Genomic DNA, 12307 nt, shown 5'->3' with positions numbered 1-12307 from the left:
CCACGGCAGCACATCGCAAACAGCACAAACAGCAGGCTGAGTTTCTGCATGGGCTGATTAGACTATATATCACCAGTATTGATTTTATGACCAGTTTACAGCGTTATCTCATGTTCTGTTTATTATGCGTCGTAACAACGGGCATATTGGAAGCATTAGTAGTCTGCATAGCTGCAGTGCTGTTGTGTAAATAATGGTATTAGGATGACACTTTATTTTATGAGGCTGCAATTTCTGTTTGAAGATCAGGAAGATCCTCTCAATTTGATACTAATCATGGGGAAAATATAAACTATTCAGTGAGTACTCTGGCGTTAAATGAATTCAAATTAATTGCTGGGTAATGTCGAGAGTCTTTTAGTTGATGCACAGCTGGCTAGCTGAACATGTAAGAAAGGCTTATTTTTGTCTACAGGCAACATCCAATAGAAATCTAAGTTTAGAGCTATAACATGTTTTAACATCTTCTCCAGGAAATACTAATAAATCTTGAAAAATTTGAATACAATGGAAATGTTCATTTCAACAGTCAAACTTCTGTAGAAGTTAGATTGTTTGACAATTCTTTTATCTTTCTAAGCATATTGATATATGAAAGTGAGGAAAAAAAACTTCCTGCCATAACTATCAAAATTACCATTAAAAAAAAAAATGCCTGAAACTTTTTAAATCATATGCTGAAACAGAAATATAACCCCCAAAACTACTAACATATTTTTCTTTAGAATTTGTGGCTCTGCTTTTGAAAAGTGCATTCTAAAAATATGTATTTCTGTTATTTACCAACTTTTCCAGTATCACATTACAAGACCGATCAGAGAGACAATGAGGAGGCGTATGGAGGGAGTGAGGTGGGGTCTGCAGGCAAAGCAGTTTAATATTCCATGCATGTTAAACTAATTAACACAATATTAAGAAATGTAAGACCCATGAAGCCCTGGGTTATCTTGTATCACAGTATAATATGCATGACAAAGACAATTCAAAACCTGACTACAACCTCATGAATGGGTCCCGGAATTAACATATTATCCTATAATCTTATATTTAAGACAGTTTTTGCCTTGAACTTGATGGGAGGATAAATCCAGATTATGAGCGGATAAAGTATGAATTTATTAGAATAAACGACTGAAAAGTCGTCTGATGCCTGCTGATTATTGGCATTCTCTAGCTAATTGTACCAGTGGCTGCTTCAGGGGGCTTTACGAGCAGTGACACAGAGATAATAGGAGTCAGAGGTGGAGGATTTGAGGAGAGATACTGCGTGTTCCCAGAACAAATGGCGGTGCTGCTTTCAGATGGTCAGACCACTCATTGAAAGCAGAAGCTGAAAGCTTTTAGCTTTGACCTTTGATATTTACTGCGAGCTGTGGAATCAAGAGCAGGCTGATAAGAAGCAGCTGGGAGATTGACTGGCTTGTTTGTGACGCAGGGACTGCTTACGCGTAATTGCGATCCAGTTAGAATTTACAAGCAGAGCTGGATTTTAAGGCGCTCAGACCCCCCTTTTTGTTTCCTCCAGGGGAATTTGTTTTTCGACAGCTGACCACCTGCTGCTATTATGACAGTTCAGAAACTGTTCAGAGGGAACATTTTGTATTAAACTATAACTACAAATATGATTTTGCTTCAAGCAAATGGGCAAGAAATTGTTCACATTACAATAGAATTAAATGCACTGAAGCATTTATACAATATATTTTCTATGGAGGGAAAATATCCCTCTTATTACAAACACAACTGTAAGGAAACATTATACACAAGCAATATATTTTGAGCACTCAAACATTGTGTGTGTGTGTGTGTGTGTGTGTGTGTGTGTGTGTGTGTGTGTGTGTGTGTGTGTGTGTGTGTGTGTGTGTGTGTGTGTGTGTATATGTTTGCCGTCCCTGCCCCCGTGTGTGTCCTTATGTTGTGGTGTCTCACCATCCATGTCCAGTCTCTGCATGATGATGGCCAGCTCCACTTCGCTGGGCATGTAACCCAGTGAGCGCATGGCCATGCCCAGCTCCTGTTTGGAGATGAAACCATTCCCATCGCGATCCAAAACTCGAAACGCCTCACGGATCTCTGCACAACAAAGACACAGCATGTCACTGCTCCTTATTGTCCCTTTGCTTGTGTTGACACTCTGCTTCAGAGGTTCATGAATGAAAAAGAATAAAACACTTTATTCATGGTAATATCATTGTCGGTCCATTTGCTCGACTACATTATAAAGTTATTTCTTTGTCCTTTCTTTGTTTAGTGTTTCTTTTAATAGCTGGTGAGTGACTCATCACAGCAGATAAGAATAGTATTTTATCTATATTCCTAATCACCATTGAAATGCAACATTAGCATTCATTTGACTGACTTCTCTGGTCTTTACGGTTTACGTCTGTGTGTTAATGAGGTGTGTTGTGTTGCTTTATTTGTTCCTTTTAATGTCTTCATCTTCCAATGACAGTGACTCTCAGAAACATTTGTATTACTATTTGAAGGCTCTCCTTCCATTGTGACTGTAGTGGAATAATAAATGTCACATTTTCCTGCATTTTTGCCAAATTGTTGTAATTTATTTTTAAAAATGTCTTGTAGATCATTTTTGTGTTTGATTTTGATGATGTCTGCTTTCATTTCTTCGCTTAGGGTGCTTGTTGATTGAGCTGTTGCAGCATTTAATCATTTGTTTGTACTCCTCACACACAAAATGACACGTGTTTACATTCACTGGCAATGAGTATTTCGGTTGTGTGACTAAATATTGCTTCCATCTCTCGGGATGAAAAGCACACAGTTCACAGTTCGTCTGAATGTTTGAGGGATAAAGTTGCAATAAGGGTAAAATGATCATCAAATTATGGCTGAATTACAAGACGGTTGAGATGATGAGTAAAGTGTAAATACAAACAAGATAGAATGATCTCATATAACCAAATTCCACTCACAATATGTCAAATGTTGAAAGCAGGAACACATCTTAACATTTTGAGAGAGAGGCAAAAAAAAGGTTGTAAAAGTGAAGTGATACTCATAAATACAGCTGGAGGAGCATTTTGCAGCCAATTAGGTTAATGAGGAGCACCATAGTTATATGAATAGAGCACTTTCAGGTGACAGAAGCTCTCAGAAAAGGAGAAATGAATTTTATATACAAGTTCACAATTGTAAAGTTGCGAAGGTTTTCAAGATCCTGAAACATTAAATGGTATTAATGATTGAGAGTATCTTCATAAATCTCTGTGTGACGAGCTGAAGGTCAGTCTTGGATGCTGGCAGTCTTGGTGCCCTCAGGCTCTCAATAACAACCGGCATGATTGGACGTGGGAAACCAGTGCATGTGCTCAAAAACACTCCCAGGAATTAATGTTTGCTGTGCAAAAATGTAAGTTAAAGTTCTATCTGGCAGAGGAAAAATGTAATTTTAGGTGAAATCCAAAAACGGAAACCATTGAATTTACAACAATCTGAGACAAAATGTCAAAATGTTCTCTTGTCTGATAAAGAAAATGTTAAAATTATTTTTGGAAACCACATCCAGTCCACTTTATTATCAACACACAGTGGAAAGAAACAAATCCTCGTATCTGATGGCACGGAGTTGCATTAGCGTCTACAGTGTGGGAAAGTCATTCATCAGTGCTGAAAAGTATATCAGTGTTTCAGAACAGTTATGTTCCAAAACAGTTTTTGGGGGGGGAAAAAAAGCATTACTCAGCAAAGACAGAGCTCGACCACACGCTGCATCCATCCCAACAGTACAACTTCACAATCGAAGAGTTTGTGAGCTGACCAGCTTGCAGTCCACACCTTTCACTAATAGAAATTATATAGAGCATCAGGAAACCACATCCATAGCAAAGAAGACCTGGGACGAGTGCTGAGCAGCTGAAATGCGACATTTTTCCTCTCCCAAAACTCAAGCGACTGTATCCTCACTTCCCGGATATTTACAGGCAGCAGGATCTGCTCTGCAATGGAAAGCATGAGCCTGTTTCAACTTTTTTGGGACACGTTTGACATGTACATATTATTGTATAAACACCATAGTCATCTTCTCATTTAGTGGAGCTGATTAATGCATGTATCATGAAAAGTATGAAAAGACAGGGAAAACAAATTACACAATTTTACTGCAAATGATGGTGTCATTTTTTAAATATATGCCCAATAATTGACTCTCAGTTAAAGTACTTTTTTTGGAAATAGCACAAGGGGACACTGAAGCCCATTCAGAGAATATTTTCACTATACAAACTACAAATGTGTGATCTTGGTCAGTTTTACACCACTTTTCAAGAGATTTGATTGTGTACTTGATATGTGCTGGTATATCTTTTCCCATTTCGAGCCTTCACCTTGGGGTTAAACCTGTCAGTTTACACAGTGAGCCCTCAATAAGGTTTAATGGTTTATTCATCGTGCCAAACTCACAAAGGAATGGAAAATGGCTGTAACTGCACTTTTGTATTCGTTTTCCATTCCCCATAACCTTACTGTTTGCATTCAGTCTCCACTCTTTCAGCTCGGTTTTGAGCTGCAGCAGGCAGCTTTTTCTTTTTTTTTTTTTGGGTGATAAAGGCCACATAACCCACTGTGCACTACCTGCTCAGAACCGACAAATGAGCCACGAGCCGGCTAATATGGAGGCGCAGCACAAATTTTTCTTGGCAGGTGGAGACTGAAAACAAGCCATTTAAGCAAGGAGTTTTTGTGTTTGAGACTGTGTGTCCAAGCCGTCTGCTGTACACTACACAGTCTGGGGTATACTCGCCACCATTTCTTTTAAGTGTCTGAATGAGGCGAGTCTATAAATATATTCACTATATAGTGTCCTCAAAAAAGTCACCATGCTGTGAAGAAAAACAAAGTTTTTTTGCCTGTAGTCTATATTCGACCCCAATGCGACGCAATGGTCCATATTTTAATTAGTATTAGTATCTTTAATCTTCACTCTTCATTTTTCAAAGTGTAAACTTTAAATGTCCACCTGATCGCAGGACTGAATGGGCGATTCAAGGGAGTGATTTTACACGCAGCTGCAGGTCAACATCAGATTCATCATTTCTGGCCGTACCAACGTTGCCTTGACAACAGGGATGCAAGATTAGTAAATATTCATGCTTTAGCATGGAGAGCAATTAGCAACAATCAACTTGCTATTTAGGCCGTTCAAACAAAATGTAATCATCTCTCCTTTTTTCTCCTCTTCCCAGAGCAACAATGCTTGTATTGCCTTCACCCTGATGAATCTAAAAATGTAACAGTGAGTCATCAGATGGTGTCAGTGCAGCGGACTTATATGACTGAGACAAATTTAATGATTAACAGATTTCAGCAGGTCTGTCGATGGTGCTGACTGGAGCTTCCCCGGCACTGATAACAGACATTCCCATTACCTGGAAGTGTTGCAGCGTTAGTAGAAAACAAATCAAGGTGACGGTGATCTCCCACACTCCCTTCCTCCCCCATGATCTTCCTTTCATTGCCTCCTCTTGTCTGGGTTACATCTTTATATACTTATTGTATTTTGCAAACCCCGAGGGGCCCGTCCCAACCCTTCCATGCAGCACAATCACCACCAGCACTGCCAAGAGCATTTCCGACTCACTCCTCCCACATAAAAGGCTTCCTTCTAGCCTGAAATTGTAAGTAAATGCACACGGCTCAAGAGGAATCTTTCCATTTGGCCAGCACAATTATTCAACCCTCCGAGGAGCTTCTTACAAAATACTCCTGGTCAGTCTCTGGCTAATTAATGTCAGTCTGTCATCACTATCAGATGGGGGATGAAAGCCTGGAGGAGGAGCTTTGATATGGAGGCAGGGCACTGAATTTTATCGACTCGATGAAGACAGCAGAGGCAGGACGCACTTTGTTTTTCACAAGCGAGCGTAATGGCAGGAGGACGCCAGGAAGAGGATTGTTGTTCTTGAGTTCTATGGCTGGAGATCAACAATACAGTGAGCACATTTTTCTGTGGATCGCCGCACTTCAGCGGTGGGAACGACCGTCGTTTCAGAATTCGTGCAAATCGTTACGGGAGAAACACAATTGAATCCAACAATTTCCCCAAGACTAATTCTTCTCCTGACTTAAACAATGAATTTTACATGAAGTTCATCTTCTCTGCATCTTTCTCAGGCCGCCTGTCATTAATATTCTCGTCCCGAACATGCGGCTCCTTCCTTCTCTGTGCATTAAGTCGGTCCCAGTCTGCCTCCTTTGCCTGTCTTTTCTCTGTCAGTCGAGTGAGAGCCGAAGTTCAGTCATAGCCACCATCTAAGCCTGTAATACCCCCCCCCCCCGGCTGATAACTAGACACGAGCACCATACCACTGCCTCACTTTCACGCTCACTAAATAAAGTGAGAATCAGAAGCGAGGGGCTGGGAAAGCATGGGGCCTCCCCAAAACAAAGCCGGGGATATTTGTATGCAGCTCAACACTGAACTGTACATTTTCAATAGAGTACAAATGAGCTGGTCCCTGATATATTACTGTGCGATGCCCGCGGGTGTGTGTGGGGATGTAGCCTTGCTTGTGCGTGACTGTGTATTATGAAGTCAACCCCCCCAGGACGGTGCATTTTCTCACCGTGATTGATGAAATGCCTCAAAACTAGAGAGAAGGAAAGTGGCGATCCCACACAGGGGTGATTAACCAGCCTTGTACCAATGCAAACAGATGATCCTGGAAGAACCTACAGCATCTCTCTGAAGTGGGATTAGGAGTTTTCAAATGCTGGCAGCAAATACCACGGATATTTTGTCCACATCAAACAGCCCCATTGGCTGCGTTGGACAGGCCCGAGATAATGCCTCATCATAATGTCTGGAGTCTGAGAGTCCGAAATTCAATTTATATAATAGCTCCACGTATACGTAGATCCACACTACTTCCACCTTCTCACTGCCCTTGACAAACAAAACACAGGCCAACCAGACCGATGACGACGAGACGTTTCACTCACTGCAGCAGCGCCGCTTTCAGCACAAACTATCCTACTGAGCTGGGTTGAGTCGAATTGTGCACCAGGGACAATGGATTAAAAGATTTATACCACAAAGTATTTCATACTGAAGCTCATTCGAGCAAACTACAATAGGCCACATGTATAAACACAAACAAACAGCCTCAGCCACTCTCGTGCTCTCGGTCTGCACTCGGTGACAGGATTAGCCGTCTCAGAGCAACTCAGAAATACACCATATTCACTTACTGCAACGTAGAAAGGCTTTGTTCTGCATGGTTGGTCATTAGCTCATGTGAGGGTACAGCAGAGGTCTGTGGACCACTTCAAAAGTATTGTTACTTTAGTGTAATATTACTCAGGTTCTTCAAATCTGAAATAAATGCATCGTGACAAAATAACTCATTAATGTAACTATACTGACAAGAATCTATTTCACATTAGATTATTTGTATTTTTCCTCTTCACACTCGTTTTTTGAATGTTGAACCCTGTTTTATAACATGTACAATTTTACAATGATTAAGTCAAATTGACCACTGTTTTTAAATTTTCTAAAACTTGTGTTAGGGTAACTATATTTCAGTTATGAATTCATGGAGATGTCGTTTTCAAGGACATCTGCTGCTTAATGCAGAATATTATGGTGTGAGATATAATCACCAAGAAGTCTCAAACTCAAGAATTATTCAAAACATTTTTTCATATTTCTTTTAATCCTTTTTGTAAGATAGTATTTCTTCTATAATTTTTCATTCCAGACACTTGTGATTTTGTACCAATGTTAGTGGAGGAGAGATACTTTTATCTATAATAAGAGGACAAGTAAAATCTCAAAGGATTTTTCTATCCATACAAGGGAGGCATACCTTGAATAAATTAACATTATAAAGCCATTTTGAGTGAACGTAGAGTATCATTTCAGTATATAAAAGCAAGGCCAAATGTCCACTTTTTTTTAAAATCAAAATACGGTCACTCTAAATTATATTTGTAGAATTAATTGTAAATCCGAGGAGAACACAATAAACTGAATGTGAGCGGCCGCAGCAGACGTTTTATCCAAAAGTACTCCTTCTTAAATTGTCGTTGATATTTTAATGTAAAGGTAAAGGTAATCAGCTGCCTTAAACACAGAGTGATGGCGCAAAAATCACGTTTTTTCTACTTAAGTAAAAGTAGAAAACACATGATGTAATAAAACTCTCACCAGTACAATTTATCCCAAAAGTTACTTGTGTAAAAGTAACAGAGTAAATGACAGAAGTCTGTGGTATATCTAGTTAGTGTGATCATTCTAATAATCTGGTCTGTAATGTTTTCAGTGGTTTGAATCGAACAGTCTATTTACAGCGTAATTGTATTTTGTTTTCTGTTTCCACGTTTCCGACACGGTTTCTGCCCCGTCCTTCGATGTTTACTGGATTCTGACTCGACCAGCACGACTACACCTCGGCCTGTAAAGTACCCCACCTCCTCTGCTCCATCTTTTAAAACAAAGAGATCTGTGGTCTCCTCACTTGCTGTGTTCTGCGTTTTGAGTTCACGCCTTACTTGTGACAGATCTCTCCCTCTAAAGTACTCATTCCTAATTCTCTGCATTCTGCTCACTCCCAGTGAAAACCTTAACATCCTCAACTCTGTCGGCTGGTCTCATTATAATCCTGTAGACTTTCTTCTATCAAAGAGGATTCCTGACATTCGTCTCCATCCCGTTAACTCTGCCTGTACTCGCTTCTTCACTTCCACCTTCCACTGCCTTGGACAGTTGAACTCAAATACGTGAATCCCTGTCTGTTTCATCATTCTGCAAGCCTTTACTTTTCCAGGTTCTCTTCAATCCGCTCTCTACTGTCACTCTGTGATCACTGTTTCATCTGTAAACATTGTTGTCCAGGCGAGCCTGTTATATTCTGACTTCATCTGTTTGCCTGCCTATCACCACTGCAAACAAAAGAGGGGCTCAGAATTGAAGATTGGCTTTGGAAAAAAAAACCAGCTGTTAAGAGCTTTATTAAACATTTCTATCAAGTAAGAGAATGCAAAGTGAATGAACAGAAAGAAGACGTGTGTATGGTGGCCCTTTAAATCCCTTATTTCTTCTCAGTATATGTTCACACAGTTTCTGATGGAATTCTGCAGGGAGGTCATTTCAACTGCCTCATAGAACAAGCCACAGATCTCGTGTGGATGTAAGCTTGATGAAATCTCCCTGTCTCTCTCCGTGAGCTCAAGCCGACTCCGTCCAGCTGAGACCGGTCGTCTGGTGAGGCCACACGAATCACTTACAGGACCCAGTGTTCATTATGCAAAAGATAGTTCTGGATGACTTTGGCTGTTATGTTGGTGTCTTCTGTGTCAACAGATTGGTATCAACTGATGAAAGTTGCACTTCTAACACAATGTCAAATGCTATTAAAATGGCACAACTAAAAAAATGCTGTTACTTGTGTCACACACTGCATGTTGCTCATTAACCTCCGGATCCTTAATGCTTTTTATTAGTGCTCACTGTGAACACTTGCATAGCAAGTTTGACCCATATTGTTAGGTAATAACCAAATTGTATCTCAAGATGTGCCATGCAAATATAAGATTAAAATGAGAAAAAGTGCAATGATTTACTTTATGGTAGGTTTCTGTAACAAATACTTTTTTTTATTTTCATGCTAAATGACTGAATCATGAGCACATTTTCTTGCTGAGAACAGTCGATTGAAAAACCTTGAATCAAAGTTGCACTTCCAAAAGCTTTGGGACATTTTTGACAAGAACTATAGTATCAAATTCAGCTACTTGCTTTACATTAATTCCAATCTGAGGTTTCCATCACTTCACATTGGCATGAATTCGTTTAACATAGTAAACAAATTCATTTGATGACAGAAAGGACAAAAATGTGACGGTTAATGCAAACAGTGTCGTCCTGTCAGTGCGCCACGTCTTTGGTGCTCTTTGTGTAAGTGCTCAGCAGCTTTTCGGTCACTCTATTTATTTAAGTGCATATTATAGACGTTGTCGTGTGTTCATCTTCTCAGTAAAAGGATTTGCTGACGTGTGGGCACAAGAGACATTTACCTCCTGGGTGTAGCTAGGTTAAGTTACACAGCAAGGAAAATCAGGGAATGTTGTATGGAGAGTATCACTAAAATAAGACTGAACTTTTCATATTTGGAGTCTGTCCGTAAAGAAAAACATTGTTATTCTAGTAATGTTTGTGAACAGCTCTTTCAATTATTTAAATAAAACATGATATTACATGTGTCTCGACCGATAACTTGTGGATATAACATAATATTCATACGGAGAAATTGCTTAACAACCACATAGCCAGGATTAATATGGCACTGCTGTCTATGACTCCTAAAAGGAAGAGTTGTAGACACTTCTTTCAGACCTAATCAGCAAAAAATCAAAAGTGGTGGTAAAGCAAAAAACATGCAGCCGCCTTATTGGTACACGTCTCTTTGATGTTCAGCAGCTTTGTTTTATTAAAGTACATACGGGAAGGGACTTCGTGTATGTCCAGCTTATTAGGAAAGGGATTTGCTGATCCGTAGCTGTCACTACATTGTTCGCCAGCGATGACGAGACAGCATTCCACAAGTAATGTCACTAATAGTGAGGAATAACTTTCTACAGGGAGTCTGCGAGTGACTTTTTTTTTTCTTTCTACGTGATAAGTGTAATACATTTCTTTATTTGAATGACACAGCTCAGCTCGAGTCAGAGCGAAACGCTCTGGTGCTCAGTATGATTTAGGATCCTTCAGCCTGCTGTCAGTCTGGCACAAAAAGTGGCACTCAATGAACAGTGAAGCTACTGTGTGGGGAAAAAAATAGAAGAGACAGTTCTTTGTCATTTCAACACAGTTTGGTGCTCTCTGTGCTGTGATTACAATGAATTTCGACTCACTGGGGTAATTGCTGCTGACATCTTAAAAAAAAAAAGGGAATCCATTAACTCATTCAGGTTGAAAACAAGCTGTTTTGTCATGTATGCTGCTACTTTGTTAAGAGGTGATGGTTAATAGTGTAATAAGTGAGGTTGCACTGATGCATAGGCAATGCAAGATTCAGAAGGTTTATGTCAGCGGTGGTTATTATCAGCATGATTGCCCTGCATTTGAATGTTCAGTTTAGTGTTTTTGAAGGGTTGATTACAGGCTGCCTCCATACCGATTCAACAGGATCTGGACACTTGTACTTTCTGCTCCATTTGACCTATTTCTAGGAGTGTTGCTGCTTTCCTCAGAAACTTTTTATCCTTCCCCATCGCCGTTATTTGTAAGCATTTAATATCATCATAGTTACAATGAAACCCTGGAATTAATCTTTTTTTTAATATTGTTTACATGCATAAAAGGGGATTCATTTCAGCTCAGGTTGTTATTATTACCGTTTTTTACCAGAAGTGATTTGTTGCAACAAAACACAAGATGGATTTTACCTGAAAACTGTAATTAGAACACCAATATCAGTGCATTAGTGTTCACAGTCGAGCTTGGTTGCCTACATTTTCTGTCAAACACAGCTTCATTCGGAGACCTTTGACTAATCTTATTTGCAAAGCAGTGTAACAAAAAAAACAAAACAGTGCATTCAGTCAGGCTGCCAGAATGGCTAAATGAAAAAAAACAAAAAAACAAAACAAACTAACTTTCCCTCAGGAGAATTGGAGCATTGTACCTGGTGTATTGTTCCAGCACTGAACCATTAATTGCTACTTTATTCTGCACCCCCGGTCGCCCCCACCTTGTTTCCTCTCTCTGTGTATGGCAGCACACTCACCTCCCAGCTCCTCGGTGGAGATGCTGGTGAGCTGGAAGGCTTCGCTGCCCTCCGTCAGGGAGCTGCTCAGGTAGTTGTCTGGATAGAGCAGGCCCGCCCGCACATGGTGGAATGGCATCTTCTCCCTGAAGAGCGCGCACACACACACACACACACACACACACACACACACACACACACACACACACACACACACACACACACACACACACACACACACACACACACACACACAGAGACACGGTGTAAATAAACTTGTGCATGTGTGTGTGTGTGTGTGCGTGTGTGTGTGTGTGTGTGTGTGTGTGTGTGTGTGTGTGTGTGTGTGTGTGTGTGTGTGTGTGTGTGTGTGTGTGCGTGTGTGTGTGTGTGTGTGTGTGTGTGTGTGTGTGTGTGTGTGTGTGTGTGTGTGTGTGTGTGTGTGACAAGCAGAGGGAAAAAATAAGTGTGTACAGTGCATGTGTGCATATTCAACCAGCGCAGTCTTGAGCCCTTTTTAGAAACACAAGCTCCTGTGGAGATAGCATTGTTCCTTCCGTTCTGCTACCGTTCATTTCTGG

The 12307-nt window shown here is 40.3% G+C and overlaps 1 protein-coding gene across 1 annotated transcript in view; it reads right to left on the bottom strand.

Annotated features, from left to right (window-relative positions):
- The window catches only part of caln2 (calneuron 2), a 31430-nt gene extending 19538 nt beyond the window's left edge, over positions 1-11892 (bottom strand). The window contains exons 1-2 of the mRNA XM_080483532.1: positions 11748-11892; positions 1930-2073 (exon numbers count right to left, since the gene is read on the bottom strand). Of these exons, the coding sequence (XP_080339658.1) occupies positions 1930-2073; positions 11748-11865 (262 nt within the window). The 5' untranslated portion in view covers positions 11866-11892. The remainder of the gene's footprint in view (positions 1-1929; positions 2074-11747) is intronic.
- Positions 11893-12307: the final 415 nt, after the last annotated feature.

Source organism: Lipophrys pholis (assembly GCF_963383615.2).
Source record: "Lipophrys pholis genome assembly, chromosome: 16".
Classification (NCBI taxonomy): Eukaryota; Metazoa; Chordata; class Actinopteri; order Blenniiformes; family Blenniidae; genus Lipophrys; species Lipophrys pholis.
Note: the sequence above shows the minus strand (reverse complement) of the source record. Positions and strands in the feature narration are given on the sequence as shown.